At 37.2% G+C, this 22568-nt stretch overlaps 1 protein-coding gene across 3 annotated transcripts in view; it reads right to left on the reverse strand.

Moving 5' to 3' along the window:
• LOC149168547 (uncharacterized) overlaps positions 1 to 22568 on the reverse strand; it is a 560609-nt gene that overhangs the window by 506396 nt on the left and 31645 nt on the right. Inside the window, exon 2 of one of the 3 annotated variants that reach the window (XM_089428303.1) lies at positions 408 to 678. The exons of the other annotated variants lie outside the window; for them this stretch is intronic. Within the exon in view, the coding sequence (XP_089284429.1) occupies positions 408 to 650 (243 nt within the window). The 5' untranslated portion in view covers positions 651 to 678. The remainder of the gene's footprint in view (positions 1 to 407; positions 679 to 22568) is intronic. 3 annotated transcript variants of the gene reach the window in all.

Genomic DNA, 22568 nt, shown 5'->3' on the forward strand with positions numbered 1-22568 from the left:
ACCTGTTGGAAATTGCTTGATGTGATTTTGATCTGATCAGGTGTGGGGATGGTATGAAATGGTGCTTTGCCATTTGTTTTTCAAGAATACCTCTATCAAATATCTTTCCTAGGATATTCTCTCTTATTACCTTTATTCAAAGTAGATCGGTTCTGGGAAAGACTACATATCTAATTACAGGAAGAAACGAGAAGAGAAAGGTAGGACTTACATGCTTAAACAATCAAATTTGATACCAGCATTATGGTAAGAGCTACTCTTCAAATCATAATTAGCTTGTGTCCATAAACCTCCGTGGAATATGTTCAAGCACATGGCATGTGTTCAGTATCAGATTAAATAATATATATTATTAAACAGCAGTTAAAAATGACTCTAGAAGGTAAATAACCTTTTTCTCTGAAGACTCCTTGACTGTAATTGTCAGAAATGCTAGTCTTGGAAACATTTATGTTTGCATGCAGTTTACACAATCTTGGTACTTTCTGTCTGCGGGATGACCATATATGCTTTTGAACATTCTGGTGGCAATGGTCCAGCCTCCTCACTGCACCAAGGGATCCCCCTTCATGTACGTTTAGTGAGCTATTGTTATTGAGTGCGGTCCAGGAGATCATTTGATTAAGTGGAAAATGTATTGCTGTGTACATGCAAGATGAACAAGTTGACTGATAGGCCCTGCCAGAATAGAAACAAGGGGTCCCAAATAAGCATTTTATAAGCTGAGTATTTTTCTTGCCATGTCAATTGAAGAAAAGATGCAGTTGCTTTATGAAGGTTAGGTTACTAATACAGATTTTGGTCTACAAGTAGAAAACAAGTCACTCGGGGAAATATCATTCCTAGGATATGTCAATTAATGGAGTTTATCACATTTATTATTGCAACATTTGCTTGATGTATCAAATGTAAAAGGAAATCTGAGTGTAAATTGACCAAGGACTTAAGCCACTGCTCCTTGTCAACCAGGCTACAGAATGGCATAATTTCAAACCACGACTCTTTAGGTTTCAATTTCAAACAAGCCGTTAGCCTTGCTAAACTAAAGTAACAAAACATTCAGGTTGCACAACCTGATCAGAACAAATACATCTAAAGCTGAGAAGAAAGAGAATGGAAAAAGGCCTTTTAAACAAGGAAATCAAAGCATTCCCTCTCATCTATCAGAGAACCCCTTCGTACTGCCTTGATAATCCTGCCACAATCACCATTGTTCTACAGGTTTGAAGCTTTCTTCTCTCACAGTTGCCTTCAAACTCTGTCCCATCTTCAGACATTCCGAACTATGCACCAACCCTTTCCATCAGCCTCTTGTTTCTCTTAAATTCAACAGGCTTAGGCCAAGATTTTGTGGCAGTTAATTTCCCCAAATCTTGTATCTGCCATTTATTGGGAAATGGGGAACTGATCAAGCACCCATGCAGCCGCCCTATCACTGTTGGCTCTCTCTGGCTCTTCACCATTTGGTCATCTGTCCAGGGTAAGATTTTGACAATTATGGGCTTCCAAAAAGCCATTAATCACCAGAAATCACCACCTAGTCAAATCTTGAAAAATCCAATAAATTTGCTTTTTTGTTTGCTAACATGGCATTGAACCAGCATCATTGTTGACCTGATGTGACAGTCAAGGAGTGTATGTAGTTTAGTAATGTGACCTGAGGGGTTTTGCCCTTTTTCCCTTTGTTTGCCTTTAGCAATGCAGTATGTGGGACGTGAGATCACAGGGAAGTAAACCAACCACTCCCCTGCTTCCATTCTTCCTGCATACCACACCGCGCGTACAAGCCTTTGCAAAACCCTTCCTCATAGGTTGTGGTGTGCAGGATCATGCAAAATCATGAGGAATGCAGATACAAACCCCAGCATAACCTCCTATACCTTGAGATCCCTCTACGTCAATAAATGCATGCATCTTGAAACCAACCGCTGCAACTAAACTGAAATAGCACTTAAGTGTGACAAAAGATGAGGATGTGAAAGGGGTCTGCAAGTGTCATGGCAACCTATCTGCTTACCCAAATCACCGTCCTCTCCAAATTTTGTGCCCTCCTTTTACACCAACATGCAATTTTGTCATTCCCCATACTTTGTTAAGCCCCTAGGTCTTGGGCCATTGCTTTGCTGTTGTTATATTATTGTTGTTATTATTGATTGGCTCATTATTTATAATTGTACCCTTTGTCTTCCATATATACCAAGGAGATCTAGTTTTCGGGATAATGAAGAGTTATTTGTAAGCATAAGGTGTAAAGGAGGTTGCCTCCTTCAAATGGCATTGTTATTAATTTACCTTTTATCATTCTCGAGGTATGTAATTACTTAATATTTCTATTCTTATACTATTTTAGTTATTTGAACCATTACATTTGGTATCAGAGCAAACAAGCCTTGGTCTGGGCTCTTTGAAATGAGTCATTGTAGCATTTTCACCAGAATTGTTTTTTGGAATATTCGATTGCCATGGGACTTATGGGATTGGACCGAAGACAGAAAAAAGGTGTTTTGGGCCCAATGTTTAAACCTGTTATGGAATATTGTTGAACCGGCAGTCCGTACAAGTTTGCAGGCCTGAAATACACCTAAAACAGCAGGTTTTGGTAGCTTGGATCTAACTCTATTGGAAGGTCCAAATTGTAGGGGATCACTGGGAACCTAAAGAGGACATATCAGAGTACATCCTGTAAAACTTTCAGCAACAGAAGATTAGAATTGATGAAGTCATAATAGGGTAAAGGTCGGCCAATAGAGTAGACCCCAACCAGGGCTTTACAAGGTGTGTCAACGTAACATTAGCATAGATTTTGATTGGAAGCTCAATTTGTGGCAATTTAAAAGGAGTTAGAAGGTGGAATTAGAGGAGAATATGCAAGCGCCAATTTTGGTACCATTTGAGGATAAGTTGTTGAAAAGGGACCATTATCATGAGGAGAAACAAGACTGTCTTGTAGGAGCAACAAAAGTGGAAGAGCATGCCAAGAGAAATTATGGAATTCCTTGTCAATTGGAAGAACCTATCAACAAGACAATGCAACTTGGAAGGACAAGTTCTTCATACAAAAGCAAGTAGAGCTAATCAAGCATTAATGGAAATGCTTGTTTGAAGAGGCAGGGCATGTTTAAGCCACTAGGTCTTGAGTCATGCATTGTTATCATTATATTATTATTGTCATTACCAGTCGACTCAGTATTTGTAATTGTATCCCTCATCTCTTGCATATATCAAGGAGATCTAGTTTTACAGATAAAGAAGAGTTATTTGTAAAAATAAGCCATAAAGGAGGTTGCCTCCTCAAACTGGTATTTTTATTTATTCGCTTTTTATCATATTCTCAAGAGAAAGAATTAACTATTCTTTCTATTTTTATGTTATTTGGGTTTAATTGTGTTACCTCTCAAAGTCTCACTTCTTGAGATGAAGTCCTAAGCCTAAAACAAGGCCTTGGAGGAACTAAGAGGGAGGCCAAATTCACCTCACCAACTCTCTTCACACTTTCAGCTGGCTCTCCTCCAGCACAAGGGATGCCTCCCTCGAAAAGGATAGCTAGAATTTTAGACCATGGATTTCAATGTGAAGTGAAGGGTAAATTCTAGGTTGGAGGGGTGGGGGGGAGAGGGGTAGGTGTGATCTCTTGCAGTTGCCAATGTCACATCACCAAACCTCGTCAGACCTTAAGCCAGCTTTGCTCCCGCACAAGGAGGGCTTCCCTAAAATACGATTGCTAGAACTTTTTATCATGGATTGTAAAGTGAAGTGACGAGTAAAGTCTGGCAAATGAAATTTTATTTGTGTAGTGCATAGAGTGGATGAATGGATCGGAGACTAGTGTCTTTTTATTGGGAAAATGGAGTCAAATCAAGGACCAACGGAAGGTTGCCCTATTGAGGAAAAGAGGAACAATATGGCTGCAAAGAACAAGCGTAAGTAACCCATTCTTTGTTGTCCCAAACTTCAAAAATTTAACAAGGGAGACTACTAGTGTAGATAAACTCCAATGGCTATGAAAATTGAACCTATCAAGAAGGGATTACAAGTGCATACAACTAAGAATAAAAAAGCATGAGTCAATATAAATCATCCCAATGCTAAATACAATTGAAGAGGAATGGTGTTACTTCATCCAGTGTTTCACAACCTTTTTTTCATCCCAATGATAAATACAATTGAAGAGGAATGGTGTTACTTCATCCAGTGTTTCATAACCTTAATGCAAAAAGATTTCATTCACATGAGATAGCATAGAGATCTAGAAAACTTCTTCATCTATTTAGCAATTTATTTATCCTTGACATACATCAAATAAGCATTAAACTAAGCTCCAATCAACCTCTCCCAAATCTAACCATCCATCAAACGGAGAGAGTAAACCCTTACATAGGTTTCAACTATCTCCTTAGCTATCAAGAGCCAATTATTTTCCTATATCTGTTGGTTCTCCAAGGAAAGACAATATGATATTACATTTCAAACTTCTTCAAAAACATTTTCCTGAAAATAGCGATAAGTTGTTGAGACTCGCATCTTTCTACAAGATGAATCAATAAAATATGGTAGGAAAACAATACAATGTGCTCTCATGCAACCAACTCCATGAGACAAGTCAAGAATGAATAAAATAGTGAGTTGGTTAGGTCTGACTCCTCTAAAGGTGGTTGATCATGTCAACAAACAACATTGTACCATCTAAATGCAAGCATATGTGTACAAAAAGAACTCCAAGATTATTCACTCCACTAAGAGTCTTCAATAAACGAGCCACAAAACCCTCCATAAGCAAGATGCCTCCATCATCAAATTGACCAAGTAACCAAATCTTGCAAAAAAAAGAGGAACTACTCTCCCTCCATAATAAAATATGCATGCTTACATTTAACATGTGCACCATGGATATTACATCTATAGCAAACCTATGGATCAAATTGCCAAGATGCAATGAGGGATGCCGGTGATCCATTGACTAAATTAATAGAGATAATCATGTGTCATAAATCCTCCATAAGTGAGTGGCATGCACAGCTTCCATAAATGGATAAAATGATGTTAGTCAACCATGGAATGGATGGACCCAATAAGACAACTCCAAGTGATAACTAAAGACCATGCCATAATGTATATGCACCAAGGCAAAATCTCATGAACCAAGACAAAGTCAACCCATGTAATATGAGTAATTTGCTTTATGAAAATAGGTATCACCCTTCAATATAATATATCTTCAAATTAAAAGGTGACTCCATGTCTGACATCACTATATGGATCCTTCTCATACTAGGTTAAAAAAAGAGCCCATGTCATGCCCCTTTTCGAATAATGATTAGAGGAGGTCAATTTAGTAGTTTGATCATTGTAGGCTATAGTCAGAAAAGTGGGTCAATCAATTCAATTATTTAATGTTATTTGGGTGAAAAAGCAACATTTCTAAGGTGGTGTTGAGTAATTAAATTTTAAAAAGGTATTATTAAGTGACTCTGGAGAAATAAGGAGGAAACTTTATAAAGTCATTTTAAATTATTTAATTAAGGCAGAAAAAGCTACTAAAAGAGAATTACGGCTCGATTTTGGGCATGCATTAGTTATTTCTCTCAACTCGAATTTGGAGAGCTCTAGAGCTTTTGAGAAAAGGGGTGAAAAAAGCCTAGTGAGGATTGGATTTCGTGGTGAGGCATATCCACCCTAGCTAATCTATAGGAAGGATTATTTAGATTCTTCACAAGTGCTTATTATTGAAGAAAGAAAATACATTTTGCTAGAACTGGTGGAGGGTGAGTTCATTCCTTGAGGAGGCCATGTGCTTTTGGTAGAGGCAAAATATATTGTCAAGACCGAATATCTTGTGAGGGCCGAAATTCTTGAGGAGGTCGCATCAATTTGGAGGAAAACGAATTTTCTTGAGGAAGCCACATTCTTCTTACGGAGGTTGTAATTTCTTGTGGAGGTTGTGTTTTCTCGAGGAGGTTGTCGCCTTTTAGTATGGGATCACAATTCTCCTGGAGAGGCCACAACTTTATTGGAGCAACATCATTCAACCAGCCAAATCGTGACATTTGAAGGAGTTATTCACAGGTTCCAGAAATCAAATTATTGCATCTTAAATGAGTTGTCCAGCATGTAATTTCATGATCAATATTAATAAATAATTGGTTGAGTTGTTGCTTTTTATTTGGGAATTTTGTGGAGTATATTTGTTGAGGCTAGGGTTTCATATTTGATTCCATTCAAAATGTTTGATAAAATGTCTAACCCATAAAGGCTTCTTATTATTTACATGCAAAGTGTTTGAAGAAAAGTTTACATACAAAAGTTTTGTCAAAATGCCTAAAAGAGAATTTTGAAAAATTTTGCAAGTTGATTAGATTATTTTAGTAAGGGACATTACAATGGTATCAAAGTTGGTTTTCCCACTAACTTGTGAATACATGCTATATTGATGAAATTGGAAACAAGGCATACGTCACCTACAGGGGGAAAAGAAAGGGTAACAACCGTCCTCAATCAAAATCAGAAGAAGAAAAAAACATGGGAGAGAACAATGAACAGTTGGGAAGCATTATGAATATCTTAAATGACCTAGCAAAAGGGTAGCAACAACTGGTTCAAGTCATCGCCCAGGCTATAGCAAATAATCAAGGGAACCAACACAATGTTGGTCCAAGTGGGTTGAATAGTCACAATGGGAATCATGTTGAAGGAATCAACACCCACATCCCCGTTCAGAATAATCTTCAAACAGCGAGTAGAACAATGCCTAGACTCCTCTTACCAAATTTCTTGGAGGAACAAGAATATCAAATACAAGAGTAGGCCATGAGGGTACAGTAGGGGTGCACAAAATCATGAGCTTCCAAGGAAATTGGAGAAGCTATCCATCCCTTCTTTTGATGGATCATCTAGCTACATTACCAGAGCATGGGTACAAAAAGTTAGACGCATACCTTGTAAAATCCCTTATTATTAATTTAATTAAAATCTCGGGGGTTTTGACTCAAAAATTTAGGGCATAAATTTTTACTTGAAAAACACCATAAAATTTGCTCAAATTTTACACAATGAAAATCACCAGCAATCAAATAAAATGTGCAACCCGAAAATGAAATGTTGTGGCTTTTGGAACTATTTTATTGAATGGAAATATTTGGAGGATCAATTCGGCCCAGAAGCTCAACCTCCATAAATATAGCAATTTGGCCCTTAGATTTGTCTCTGTCAACTACGTATAACATGACTTCCTAGCAAGTATGGACTCAGCCTCCTACAAGGATCTCGTCTACAACAACTTGGTGCTAATAGGCAATATGAATTTTGATGTGATTTTTGCTGAAGACTCTTCTCATAAACTTGTTATGGATCATAGAAGCCTTAATTCAACAATTCCAACTACTTCTACTCATAAAATTTGGCCCAAAAGAACCATTCGATTTGCTTACGAAAAGATAACTCGACCTAGCAATACAGATGGACTCAGCCCCTGTCAAACAAGTGAATTCGGCCCTCTACCAATGCAATTGATTTGACCATCAAGAAAATAATAATGCAGCCCTTCTAATACGATCATTTATCCCTCAAGACGGCTACCTCACAAGATGCATTTTGGTTTTTGAGTGAGAGGAAATCAACCTCGAAAATTCAATGGAGTTTCGGCCTCTTTTTCCCTCCACTGATTCGGCCCAATAAAAATGACAAATTGTAACAACCTATCTCAAATCACGAACAACATAGCAATATTAGCATGCATGTGAGGCATGCATATGATAGCTACATATGCATGCATCATATACATTGCACTAGTATATATATATATATATATATATATCGACTATTCATGGAGAATGTCTAAATATAAGATAAATGAATTAATTATCAAAAGTGTTAATTAAATACTTAATTCTCATAAATAGAAGGAATATACATTTAGTAAAAAATATAGTTGAGTTTATTCATAGGTTTACCAGCTCATATATAACCCAAAATGTATATTAAATAAACTAAACCCATAAACCTTATTATTAAACCTGATATGTTATAAACATAAAATAATATTTAATATTTAAAATCATTATGGCCATATACTATTTAATAAATTAAAGTACCAACTGTCATAATTAAAAGTGATACCACTCGATGTTGTAAGGGGATCTGATTCAATTAAAGGCAAGAAGCATGACAAAGCAACCATCACTTAACAAAAAAATAATATCCTTTCATAAAGGCGGTGAACAGATACGTAGACGTGAAGGGACCTCTACTATTTAAAGAGAGGAATGAGGATTTCAAGGGGGGGGGAAGATATACAGAGAAGGGGGAAATATACAGAGAAGGGGAAAAATAAATCTGTTGGAGGGATGAGCCAGGGGCTGGATTTTGGAACTGAAAATTGGAAAATCTTCAACTGTTCTTGGAGTTTTGGGCACGGGGGCCAGTGGACTTCCATTTCGAAGTTCTTTGGATCTGGGAACCGCAGAGGTTGATCCCAGATAGGTATGGAGGAATCAGTTGGTTTGGTAACGAAACCAGAAAACTTGGAGCAATGTGATCAACACTAGATGGGAGAATCAGGAACGCAAAGAAGTAGGTACGCAAATGCATTTAATTTGATAGAATTTTACAAAAGGAATCTGTCAATCTTGTTGAAATTTAATATCAGTCTGTCAATCTTGTTGAAATTTAATATCAGTCTTTACATTTGGTATCAGAGGCAAGTTCAAACACTTGGGACCTTAGTGGCTACCATCACATAGTTGGAATTATAATTAACACTAAGAGAGTTCTCCTATTTTAACACTAAGTGTTAAGTTTACAAATTCAAAACTTTCGGCACAAGGACAGTTAGAAGGTCATAACTGTGCAAAGAAGTTGACATTCTAAGCATAACTACATGATTAGGCCGCAGCCTGAACAAGACAGTGAAGTAATTTCAAGAGTATAAAAGTATTGTTTTTAAAAGGACCAAGAGGCTAGATTAATAGCCCATTCAAGGTCGAATCCTTTAGTAAAAGGAGCGAAATTCTGGGCATAAATATTAAGATAGCGAAATTCTGGGCATAAATATTATGATCTGAAATCACTTTTCAAATTAAGAATACCGTGTCACCTCAGTAATCCGAAATCTTTAAAAGTCTATGCATTTTCTATGGATAGTCACATCAAGAAATAAAGAGACATTTGAGGGTTAGTCAGCTAGTAAGTAAAGGACTTAGTGTCGAGTTGATTGGAGGCACTGTAAGTATAGTTAAAAAAGATCAACTTGAAGCTACAGTCACAAAAGACCAAGACCGAACTGTGGAAGATCTGTTACAGTCACATATATAAAGTCTGATTTGTAGACAGAGATATAGTAGCCGAAAATATGTATCCGAAAATGTCATCCCAACATTTATAGTTCTGTGCATAAACAAATGACTGAAAATTCTAAGTTAAGAAGGACTGGAGACAGCTCTTGAAGCAAGCGAAAAGACTACTTAATACCAATTCTCAGAAAGGAAGTTGTTATTGCCTGTAGTCTGTATTCATAAGAATCTAGGCATCTATATAAATAAGATCTGAGCCCCTCAGTAGGGGAGAAACCAATCATATTCCATCAATAAAGAATCTTCTATAAGGATAAATAAAAATCTCTGCTTTGGGTCAACTACAGTGCTTGCTTCTTTGTTATATCCTGAAGTTGTCATAAACAAAATTTTAATTATTTGTTGTCTGTCACAACAAGAAGCTTCCAGTCGATGTAAACATCATAATAACCTGTTAATCAAAATAGTGAAAACATATTAGAAACCATTCTTGCCAAGCCTGCAATTTAATAATCTTCATGTTGCTTAATGTTTCATTAGTAACCTTCATACGGTTATCTTTGGAAGACAGTACCTGTGATATGCATTTCTATTGTTTAGAGGCTAAGAATAGAGTCATAACCATCACAATTACCATAGTAGCCAGGCCAGCCAGCAAAGCAAATCGAATCATGCCAAAGAGAATAAGCAATGCAATTGATATCTGAATTGACATTGACCAAAAGTCATGAACACTTTGAACCATCCGACTCATTGTATTCTCATCAACCGACATATAGTTCACAATTTTTCCCATTCCATGGCTTTGTCAAGCAGAATTTGAAAGGCACAAACCCTTTTGGTAAACCATACAAATTAGTGACGATTGCAACGACAGCCTAAGTTTACCACAAAGAAACTTGTATTGATAATAGATAATAACTTCAGAAAATTTAGCTAGAAACAACACCAGTTTGCGCGTTCAACCTGTTCTTTTCTTTCCAGGAGGTGAACAGCCAAAAACTAGCAGTGATCTAGTGTGCATAGTTGAGTAACAATCATCTGAGGAGTTTGCATTGCTTAGCTTATTGTTTGATCGAGATTATTGTTTGGGATGCTTGGATCCTTCATATTCTTCAGAAGAGTCCCCCATCACTGTTGCTTATATCCAACATATTGTAATGATGTGTTTCTTTGTTTTCTTACGGAGGCCATTTGTCGCACTAAACCGCAACTGTTACCTTGGCGAAAAACCCTCGCTTCACCTAATCAAATTAGGATGCTCAAATCAGAGCTTCATCTTGTAGACTGAACCAATTTTATAAGGTTTGCTCAGCCCGTCAATCCCAAGCATTCGAAGCCAAGAAAATCATTTGTCCAACTTTTCTCGAGCTCAAATCTCACGAGTATCATCGCAGAATACCAAGACACAAAAAGGCGGCAGATGTATAGTGAGACTGAGTATTGCATGCAACATTGAAGCACCACTGACGATAAATTCAAAAGAAATCCATGAAAATAGAGGAAACATATGTATTATTAATATCAGGGACGATAGTATGAGTCTTCAAAAAAAAATGCTTCTCCGTAAATACTACACCTGTTAGATTGAAATTAACGACCCTGCATGCATATAGAAGACACGGTGCTCTCACATCGATTTAAACCCTTGACGTGTTGAAATTTATTCTTAGATAGTTGTTAGTGTTGAACGATGAAATTAAGGGTCTAAACCTTTGACGTGTGTCAACCACCGGAGGATAAACGAACATGCGGTGGTATGACGGTGGGGGCGTTCATCAAGAGACAGGTGGCAGTGGAATTGGTGTCGCTCGGGTCTCCACTTTGCTTGAAGCACTTTGCGAGCTTATAAATTCGAATACACGCTCTCACTTTAAGTAGATTTGTATTCGATTCCATGGGCGGGAATGGTGGCACATCTCTGTTTGGGTTCTCCTTTGTAATGAAACTGCAGCAGCTTGTCAATATCACCTTCCCACCCAACAAAACCCTCGTTTTTTTAAATAAAAAGTACAGATCATGGTAAAACATCATACACTTGCCTTTCCCTCGTTATGTCCCTTTACTATAGCTGTACAAAGAGGGCTCTCTTGTATTTTTCACGGCTTTAATGTTGCCTCAGCGACCGAAAGCTCTCATCCATTTCTCTTCCACGATAACCCTTTTCTCCATATGTTCTACTTTACCTAAGACGTTTATATGTTTTCCTCCTCATCTTATTAACATTATATAAGAAATAGGTGCTTTGTTTTGTGTCTAAATATTCTGCCGTTGTGCTCTAGAAAGCTTCTCTGCTTGGTGGGCTTTGCCATTTGCAATAGTAAGGTAAATTGGCAAACACGAGCACGAGGCAATATCATTTTGAAGGGAAGACTGTACTATCTCAAATGTCTCCGGTACATATCCCTGTCGTGGGATTTCATCCCATTTGAGAAAGGCCAACCTAGGTTTTCTAGTATTTTGAATTCTTCAAAATCCGCTCTACCTCCAACTTTTCTTTCCACTCTTCAGTTAACAAAATTAATTGATTAAACATCGCCCAGGTTCCTCTATGCTCTGTCACGCCTCGCTCTGTTGGGTTTCATAGAAATATTGATTGTTCTTAATTGGGATCTTTCATTGCCGGGCTTAGTTGAGTTTTATAGCAATGGACGGCGACAGAATGTGTGACTTCGACACTATTTACAAATCCAATTTGGAGAATTTTGAAATATTGAGATCAATTCATGTATCGAATAAGACGGCAAACCATTTGGGCATTCTGGAAAACGTGATAAATGCTGAAAGGAGCCAATGTCCCTCTGTCAGGCCCACAGAAAATACCATTCAAGAATCAATAACTGATAAGCAGATCCACCGAGCTGCTATGGAGGATGGAATGGCGTTTGAAACTCAAGAAAGAGCTGATAATCAGACACAGGGTGAAACATCTTGTAAAGACAAGGAAAACGGGGGGAGGTTGAGTAAACTGTAATTAGACCATCTTCTCAATCGATAGAAGATCTCAGGAAGCAAGCGAAAGAGTGGGTCTGCGAGCAGATCATTGGAGTATTTGAAGACCACTCTCAGGAGGTGGGGAAAATTGGGACTCTTAATCACGATACAAGTGAGATATTAAAAAAAAATGTAACCGAAGTTCTGCAAGAAAAAGTGGAAGAAGTCCAAGTTAAGCACAAAAAGTAGCTGATTTAGAGGAAGCCTTATCTGCAGAGAAAAGTCTGGTTGATGCTGTCCGACAGAAGGAACGGTTTCTCCAAGAGTTATTAGACAAAGCTTTTGACATTGCTGAAAATGGCATCTTGTATGTTTTCCTTACATCTTTCTGCTTACTTTTCCTTCAAGCTCTTCCCAATAAATTAACCATGAATTTATCTACCTCTTGTGATTTGACAGCATTGTATGATTTTTTTAAGCGTTGCTTTTATTCGTTGGAAATCAGACCTAAATCACTTCCTAGTTGCACAGCTAACTAAACATCTCTAGCCACATAACTCTGCTCTTTTTATTTATTGTGTTTGTAAAAGCATACAGTCGGAAATTGTTTCCATGTGCTGAGTTGTGTATAATTATTGGGTTGGGAATTGCAACATGTGCATGGTAGTATTTTTTTTAAGGCATGTTTTGTTTTGATGCTCGCTGACTAACTTACCTGCTAATTGCAACCAGAGAAATTATGGCGTATCATCAAAACTTGATGCAATGAAAATGTGTTAACATTTATTGGGCCGACTAACGAACCAAGCAAATATCAAAATTGGGAAACCGGATGTCAATAATTCAAAACCTATTGCACTATTAAGGTCTGTGTTGACTGCTTGACGGTGATAGACGGATATTATAGGCCCATCCTCAGACTTGGACACAGATTAATGACAGTTCTGGTAAAGAGGGCTTATCTTTTATGTATTTATCTCCATTCTCTAAAGATATACTTTTCTTTATTTTTTGTCTGAGTTTTTCCAGCTGTAGGAAGGAGAAGATTTATGCACTCCTATTTTCATTTTTTATATTTGCTGTGTGTTTTAGTGTAATTGATAGGCTTTGGTCCTTTGTGAAAACTATTATAATTTCTTTGTTGCTTCATTTTTTATGTCAAACCGGCCAATTTTTGAAAAGCTGAATATTATTTGGCGCGGCAAAAGCTCATAAGAGTATTTTCATAAAACTGATTTAAAATTTTATTCAAGTAGTTAGCAAGTCTGTTTTCTTCTGGCTTTCAATGTTTTGCGTGCATCGACTATCATTTGAATCTTGAATCAACAACCCTTTTTGTTTTTGTTTTTGTCATTATTGCTTCTTAACAATTTGGATTCATAATTATTCACTATTTATCTTCCTACGTCCTTTGTGTTTGAAGATTTTTTTTTTATACATCTTTATATTTATAGAAAAATATTTTATACCCAACGAAGGAGGGCGATGTGTCTAGAGGAGTTGGAAACAATTTACTAATCAACACCAATATCAAACCTAGATCAACATCCAAAGCACACAATATTATTGATTACTGGAATGTTGCCCATGGCAACAAATTTATTCCATAATTTTAAAATATCACTATGTATATGCATGGTTGATAAAGATTTCAAAGGCATGCTCCCTGAAATAGGCATGCATTGTATAGCGTTACTGTTTGTATAATATCCCTTATCAGGAATATACCTCAGACACAAGCAAACTCCAACCAGAGATGGACTGGGAGGGCATTTACCATATATGTGGCCTCTAAAAAGAGGACGAGATCCGAAGGCTACCTGGCCCTTTCCAGACTCTGTCTAAAAGTATAATGGTAACACACAAGTGGTATAATAGCCGAGAATGCTTAAAGAGATACGAATAACAATGATACGATATATATCAAATAAACCATAAGCAGATACACAAGAAATGCAGAGAGAATGCTAAGCCATTTTATTACACTGAGTAATAAAATGAGTACAGGAGGTGATCAGGAAGATGGAACCTCTACTTGCACTGGGCAAGTGAAGAAATACACTCAGAATAGCGAAGGAATGGCCCCTCTTTGATCTACGTCCAAGCTGCTGGGAAACTGCTATGTTGCTGCTAGAAATCAAGTGAGAATTTGGGGCTGCTCCCCTCCTCAAAAAACGCTGAAACTCTGAAATCAGACTCTACTCAAGAAACCCAGAAAAACCCAGAAAGCTCTTGTGGAATGGCCGACCCTCGAAAATCACCCCCTTGGGGTTCTGCGCAGTTCCTCACTGCTCTGCGCTGCCACTGAATGAGATACTCCAGAAACCTGCCTAAAACCCCTGCCAAAACTCCCCAATATGCAAGGGTTGATCCCCTGCTCTATCTCTCAGCACCAAACCTCCTGCAAACCCTCAACCCAGAACTGCGTCCCTCTCACAGTACTGCGCAGTCCTTCAGAACTGCGTCCCTCTCCTAGTGCTGCGCAGTCCTCCAAAACGCTGCCACTACTGCTGCAAAAAGGCTGATGAAACTACTGCTGAAATGCCAATGGGAATACCTTGCCCGAGCAGGCACTCGAAGTCCCCCGGGGCTAAGGGTGAGATCTCCGAACGGAGACACTCAATGCACTAAACAGTGTTGCAGACTAGCTAAACAGCCAGCGTGCTCCAAGTCGAAATGACTATCACAAATGCTCATAACAGAATGATCAAAATGAGGGGGCTCCTCTCTCATTTATAGCCTTTGCCTCTCTCAATCCCAAGGCTCACCTCCTCCTACGTGATTCCCCTCTTGCCACATGTGTCTTCCCTCCTGCGCAGTCCCTTCATGTGTCTGTGTGGGCTCCATTTTTGCATCCCCCCTTGGCCCCCCTTGGCTCCCCTTTAAGTCACAACATTGTGCTACTAGGAAGTGACTTTTATTTTAAAAGTGAGTTATGTCCCCCTTCCTCACTTTTTTTATTTACAAATAACTATAGAAGGCAAAATTTGGACAAAATCGAATATTCCAATTAGCCATGGCTAATTAGGAATATTACAGTTTGACACTAGACTTGTTTTCTAAAGACCTTACTTACAAATCCTTTGTCGAGAAGTCAAAGAGAAAAATCTACGTTGTTGACAGCTACAGAGAGGGGTGAGTCCCCTAGTATTTATAAAGGAGGGTGACTAAACATTAGAATGAATATCTAGAAGATTGTAAGAATATAAACATCATTAAGATTGTGTCAGTGTGTTCACTGTTCACTATGCCACAATTTCTTTAGGTATTTTACATCCAATCTGTAAGATTCCGCCTTGACAAACTTCTGATTTTTCTTTAAAAATTTCTGAGTTTGTATAAGTTCTTCTGTGAGACCTTTCTTCAAGTTTGTGTGAAAACTTCTGTAGGTGTTTTCTTAATAGTTTTTACTTCAGAAAATATATACAGTGGACAAATAACATCCAAATGAGGCCTCTAAAGAGTCAAATATGATATCTTCATTACTCAAAAAATTACCCCAGCCATTATACATAATTTCGCCATATTATTATCACAATACCATAGTAAAAGATGTAGGATTCCCTCCTGTATATCCTCTTAATTTCCAAGATATTTCTGAGTTTGTGTGAAGGTTATAGTGATCCCTTTTTGCACATCAGTTTGTTATCTTTTGACTGTAGATGCACAATTTTCCACTATATTTCCAGTTAAATGATAACAGAACCAGACAATTGAGCTCAAGTGGTTATATATACCATTCACAATTATTCAACAAGGAATACACTACTATTAAACACCATGTGATGAGGAACTAAACATCTTTCATCAAGGAGAATAACTCAGAATTGCAACAGCCATTAACTCATTCATATACAGGCATATAAATAACTAATATAATGCATAGAACTTAAGTTTGGAACCTGGAATGTGCTCTGGCAACAGATCTGGAAACAATAGTTCACTTGGCGTGGATATCAGCTCCTTGGTAGTGAAACAGTCAATAGGAACGGATGCATACACAACATTCAGACCTAATTTAGCAATTCTTATAATTGATGAATACAACCTGAGCACAGGTTCCATGAGCATAAATACAACATATAGGGCCGAGGTATTGAAAGAGTATACTACCATTTAAACATAAAGCAATGTATGGTGTATTATTGTTAGAGGAAATGTTGAGTACGAGATATGTTCCCCCAAATTTTGTTGCACAACAAACAATGTTATCGTTAAAAGGAATGAATTGAAGTCTATCTTTGTTAATGACTATACGCATGATGCATTTTGTTACCAAGTAAGATAAAAACCCAGCTAGTTGTTACTGGAGCAAAAACATACAGATCAATGAATGTTTGGGACATAACGATATGTGCTCGTAAGATCAAATATCAAGTGTCAGTTAACAATCCAAAGTCACAAGTTTTATGCACAATCAATACACGAAAGAATGATTTCAAATTATTATGCTTAAACATTGCTGGTACATGGATACCTAGATAAATCATGACTTATGTTATGAATGTGATATCTATAATTTTGTTTTTATTTTACATATCAACACGAATGATGAAATGGAAATAAAATAATAAATACACTTGAATACTTGATGTGAAAATGAATTTACAAATATATTAGTTAGACATAGCCAAGTATGTTATATGAACTCAAAGATTAATATCATAGATGAGAGTTTATTAAAATGCATAGAAAATCGTTATCTGAATACAATTGATTTTGATTATATCGATGCATATGTTATAATTTGTGGGCAAGTGTTTACTTTGCAGATAGTATCATTACCAAACCAACTACGTGATGACAAAACTCCAAGAACAATTGAAGCTCAATGAGATTCCATGATAGGGTATTGACCCTAATTCTACTAGGAGGGGTGGAGGTGTTGCCCACCGTTTATCCCCCAAAACCTGGAGTCATAGGAGGACTGTGTGAGTCACGCTCCCCTAGACGTGCGATGATGACTACTGGATGTCTACTAGGAAATCAGGTCGATATAGTCGACGCTGCCATCCTAAAAGTTTATGAATGATTAGGTCAGTATAACTGACGCCATGGCATACTCCAGTAGAGGACAGATAGGATGGGAGCATAAGAGATTAGGAAGGATAGGATGATTTTAAAATAGCTTGGGAACCTGGTTTGGGCAAGGCATGACCATTAAAATTATAAATCTATCAACGTTCAAATCACAAATTTTAAATTGTCCTCACAATTATAAATGAAAATTCAATCACAAAACAAAATCCTTACATACCCTAAAGGAATTATCGATATACTTTATAAACCCTTAACTTCGGGACGAAGTTTTTTTAAAGGAGGGATGTATGTAACAACCTATCTCAAATCACAAACAGCATAGCAATATTAGCATGCATGTGAGGCATGCATATGATAGCTACATATGCATGCATCATATACATTGCACTAGTATATATATATATCGACTATTCATGGAGAATGTCTAAATATAAGATAAATGAATTAATTATCCAAAGTGTTAATTAAATACCTAATTCTCCTAAATAGAAGGAATATACATTTAGTAAGAAATATATTTGAGTTTATTCATAGGTTTACCAGCTCATATATATAACCCAAAATGTATAGTAAATAAACTAAACCCATGAACCTTATTATTAAACCTAATATGTTATAAACATAAAATAATATTTAATATTTAAAATCATTATGGCCATATACTATTTAATAAATTAAAGTACCAACCGTCATAATTAAAAGTGATACCACTCGATGTTGTAAGGGGATCTGATTCAATTAAAGGCAAGAAGCATGACAAAGCAACCACCGCTTAACAAAAAAATAATATCCTTTCATAAAGGTGGTGAACGGATACGTAGAGGTGAAGGGACCTCTACTATTTAAAGAGAGGAAGGAGGATTTCAAGGGGGGGGAATATACAGAGAAGGGGGAAAAATAAATCTGTTGGAGGGATGAGCCAAAGGCTGGATTTTGGAACTGAAAATTGGAAAATCTTCAACTATTCTTGGAGTTTTGGGCACGGGGGCAGTGGACTTCCATTTCAAAGTTCTCTGGATTTGGGAACTGCAGAGGTTGATCCCAGATAGGCAGGGAGGAATCAGTTGGTTTGGTAACGGAACTAGAAAACTTGGAGCAATGTGATCAACACCATATGGGAGAATCAGGTATGCAAATGCATTTAATTTGATAGAATTTTACAAAAGGAATCTGTCAATCTTATTGAAATTTAATATCAGTTTGTCAATCTTGTTGAAATTTAATATCAGTCTTTACACAAATTCGGCTCCTGTAGAATTAATAATATCGCTTAGGCAAGATGATACTTCGGCCCTCAACAATCCACAAGAATCTCAGCCCAACAAAACCCACTAGCGCAATCCTTACTAACCACAAATTCGGCCCCTGTGAATTGAACTTGATCCCGAAAATTCAATGAACTCAACCTGCACAATGGATTGGGAAATCGTCCTCCGAAATCAATCTCCTTGGCCATGAGATCAACCTGCAACACAATAATTGGCTAGGGTGGCTTTGTAGCCACCAAAACCAATGCTACCAGCTAGGGTGTTTATTTCAACATCAAAACTAGGAATCAAACGAAAGTTTCACCTCTCTCAGCAAGCTACTAGAGCTCCTTAACAATTTCTCCTTAATTCTTCACATGTCTTCCTTCAATCTCCTTCTCCTTTTTAATAAATTTCCTCCTCCAAAAACCATGGGTAATATCATGGGTCACTTTATTTTCCTAAAGTGACTTTTTACCATCCCTTTTATTTAATTATTATTTATTTTATTATGGTGACCCTTTTTTTTTTGTTGATAGCCCATGGGTTCTAGATAGGCTATGACTCAACTCCCTTTTGCTTCTAAGGATCAAAAAGGGACATCACAGTCCTCCCTTCCCAAGTTTACTTGTCCTCAAGTAATTGCAACCCCTGCTCTCCTTCCCATGTAGCATATTTGACCGGCAAGCCTTTCCATCAAATCAGATATTCTCGGATGACGCTACTCCTTAACTTCTTCTCCCTTGCACCCAAGACCTCTTTTGGAGTGAGAACTAATTGTCCTTCCTATTCCTATGGTGGTAGCTCTATCATCACCTCAACTTGTTGTCCAAATACCTTTTTGAGACAAGATACATGGAAAACATTTTGGATTTTGTTGTCTTGAGGCAATTCTAGCTCATATGTCACCTCCTCAATCTTTCTAATCACCTTATAGGGTCCATAGAACCATGGCTTTAACTTCTCGAAACCACTCTTCTTCAAGGTTTACTGCTTGTATGGCTAGAGCCTTAACAAAAAAAATCTTCATCTACTAGATCAAGATTTGTCTCTCCTGGCGTCCAACGCTAAATGGAGAAAGCTCAAGATAGAGGACTGCAAAGAAGAAGTGTTAAAAGAAGAGGAGGAGGATGTGTTGTGTTGTTGTATGGAGGAGGATCATCTCCGCTAACTGTTGGCATGAAGTCTAAAGTCTAGACTAGCTAAGCTACTGAGACCTTTGTGCAATGTGGGCAGTCCTCCAAGGGCGTATTGATATACAATCGGAACCTAGGCCGCTGTCCAAGCTGATGATACAACTGACTCATAATGTGTGTATTTACACACAACTTATGAGGAGTGCCTTCCCCCATAACAAGGTTATGGGCCCACATAAATGCCTAGGCCAAATTTAAACACCTAGAATAATATAATGATATTGTTGTTGACCAGGTCAAGTTTTAAGCCATAACCTACTAAAACCTAATGACGGCACTTTGCCATAATGTCAAGTAACCACAAGTGAAGATTACCATCATTTCAACATTGTTTTGTATTTGGAGAATGGAAAAATGAAGAGGAAATGTGTCCTCATTTGATGCCAAATCTGAATGTACATATAACTTGTCATGAGAAGGGTTGTTCTTCATATCTTATCATATGCACCTTTTCATGAAGATAGGCATCTCTCCACATGTGTTTATGTGGGGTTTTGAAAAATGTTTCTATGTATGCTAATTAAGTTTACGGTATGTTAATTAAGAACATGCCAAACTTTAATGTGACCATGACTAGATAGAGACTAGGAGTAATAATTAGATTTCATTATAATGAACAATTATAGTTAAACTTGGTGAATCTTTCTTCGTACTACTTTGTTAATGGAGATATGGCATTTGAATTGTTTGTTTGCGACAATATTTATCAAGCAAGAAGAATAGTATACATAATAACACTTCAAAAATTCAAAGGTAGGAGACACAGGATGTGCACCAAGTAGAAGAGGGTTTTCCCAACAAATGCAAAGTGAGAATGAAAGAGAGCAATGACAGCATGGTTAAACAATGGATGATGGGGGCTAACATATGCTAGAATGAAGATAGTTAAGATTAGATAATTATATTAGTGTCCAACAAATAACCACAAAAGTAGGTCAATGGGACTACAAGCTACATCCAATACAAATATAATGTGGGAGTGCAAAAGCAACTCCTTTAACAATGTTGAAGGCCACAACAGGCTAAAAAAAGAGAATCATAACCAAGTGTCTAGCTACAAAAGTATAAGTGCACTAGTATAATAGGGAGGTTAGATATTGGAGAACTTGGTGTTGAGAGAGAGAGAGAGAGAGGATGCCTAGGCCTACAAGTCTTCATGGTCGAGGGTGGGGAGGGACTAACAAGGCTCATTGTTGACGTTGTAAGTCACTATGAAAGGGTGATGCAGTGGCAAACAATGTCCTCCAAAGAATGATTGACGCTAAGTGGGCTCTATTTTATGATCCTTAGGGGGAGCATAAGAGAGGCGTATCCCAACTCTCCTACCATCCAAGGTCGAAGGAAACAAACTTCAATAGACCCATAACTAGGTTGAATCTAGGGGTTGTCCAACCAGCATGTGGCACCCTACTTTGGATCCACCTAGCTCTAGTCTATCTATCAATTGAGTGATGCAAAGTTTTTGAACTCCCAATGACTCGTCACAGGACTCGAAGATGCCAAGTGACCACATATAGGGGGATCTCGAAGGGGTGGGGGTTGGGGGCAAGGTCTCACTAATATGTGGTCAGAGGTCTCCAAGAGTACAATCAGTAACATATTGGTCCAAGATGTGGCAACATGGAAGTATGAGGTGATCCTCATGGTGATCCCATAACAAGGGAGTGCAAGCAAAAATTGAGATCTATGATTAAGTGTTTCTATCAAAAAGAGAAAGGAAGACAAGTTTGAGGTGACAAAATGAGGGTCAAATGTAATTATGTAAGTATTCCAAACAAAATTTTTGAATTTTTCAACCAAATTTGAAGGGAGACTGCAATTTAGAGAGTGTTTATAGCTAATGAGGGGATGGACAGTCAATCAAAAATGCGAAGTGAGATACATGATTGTGCATTGATGTCAATGAATATATATCAACTCTAAGTGCAAATCCAAAAGTGTTGCCATGGTGGAAAACAGATGTGTTAACAAAAAATGTAACAACAATTTTGCCACAAGAAATGAGTAAGAACAGTTTTAGCATATGTGTTATAAAAAAGAAAATCAAGGAATGGTGTAAAGTGTGTTGTAAAAAAGAAAATCAAGGAATGGTGTAAAGTAGACCAAAATGGAAGAAAGGGAAGAAAGAGAGACAGTTCATCAATTGGTATAGAATGAGGATGTAAAAAACACAAATAAAATATTTTGTCTATGAAAAACAAACATGATAGGAAAGAGAATAAAAATTGAACTAGGAATAATAAGCAAAAGTAACAGATTATTCAAAGATATTGAAAATGATGGGATGAATAATACAATGAATGGGGAAATTGTTATCAGTGATCACTATTTCATTCTTGATACTTTTAGAAGACATGTATTCATCTATCTACACGCATGCACATAAACAAACACATATGAATGTATCTAAGTCACCTGACACGGGGATTCGGGATTCGTAGGATACGGGGATTCGAGTGTCAGATTCGGACACGTTGACCACCCAGAACAAGACACGTAGGCTTCGTTATATATTATTTTATTAAATATATATATAGATATATATATATATATATATATAATTAGATATTTCTTACACAAATTCTAATTAATGATACAAATTTATTGATTTCAAACATAGATCTTCATCTAGAGCATACATAATAATACAAAATTCAAATACATGTCAGTGGTCACATAAATCATGATTCCTAAATGAAAGACAACTTACAACTACAAGATAGTAAGATAAAGACACTTACAGCTGTAGTTTTCTCATTAAGTCATCAAATCAAAATGTGTTACATAGGTGGTGTTGGTGCAATGCCAATGGCAAATAGAAATAGAAAATATAAAATAACTACAGGTATACAAGCCTCAAGGCAATA

Source organism: Pinus tabuliformis, chromosome 4_2, assembly GCF_031772625.1.
Source record: "Pinus tabuliformis cultivar Carrire ecotype Pingquan chromosome 4_2, CPIR1, whole genome shotgun sequence".
Taxonomy (NCBI): Eukaryota; Viridiplantae; Streptophyta; class Pinopsida; order Pinales; family Pinaceae; genus Pinus; species Pinus tabuliformis.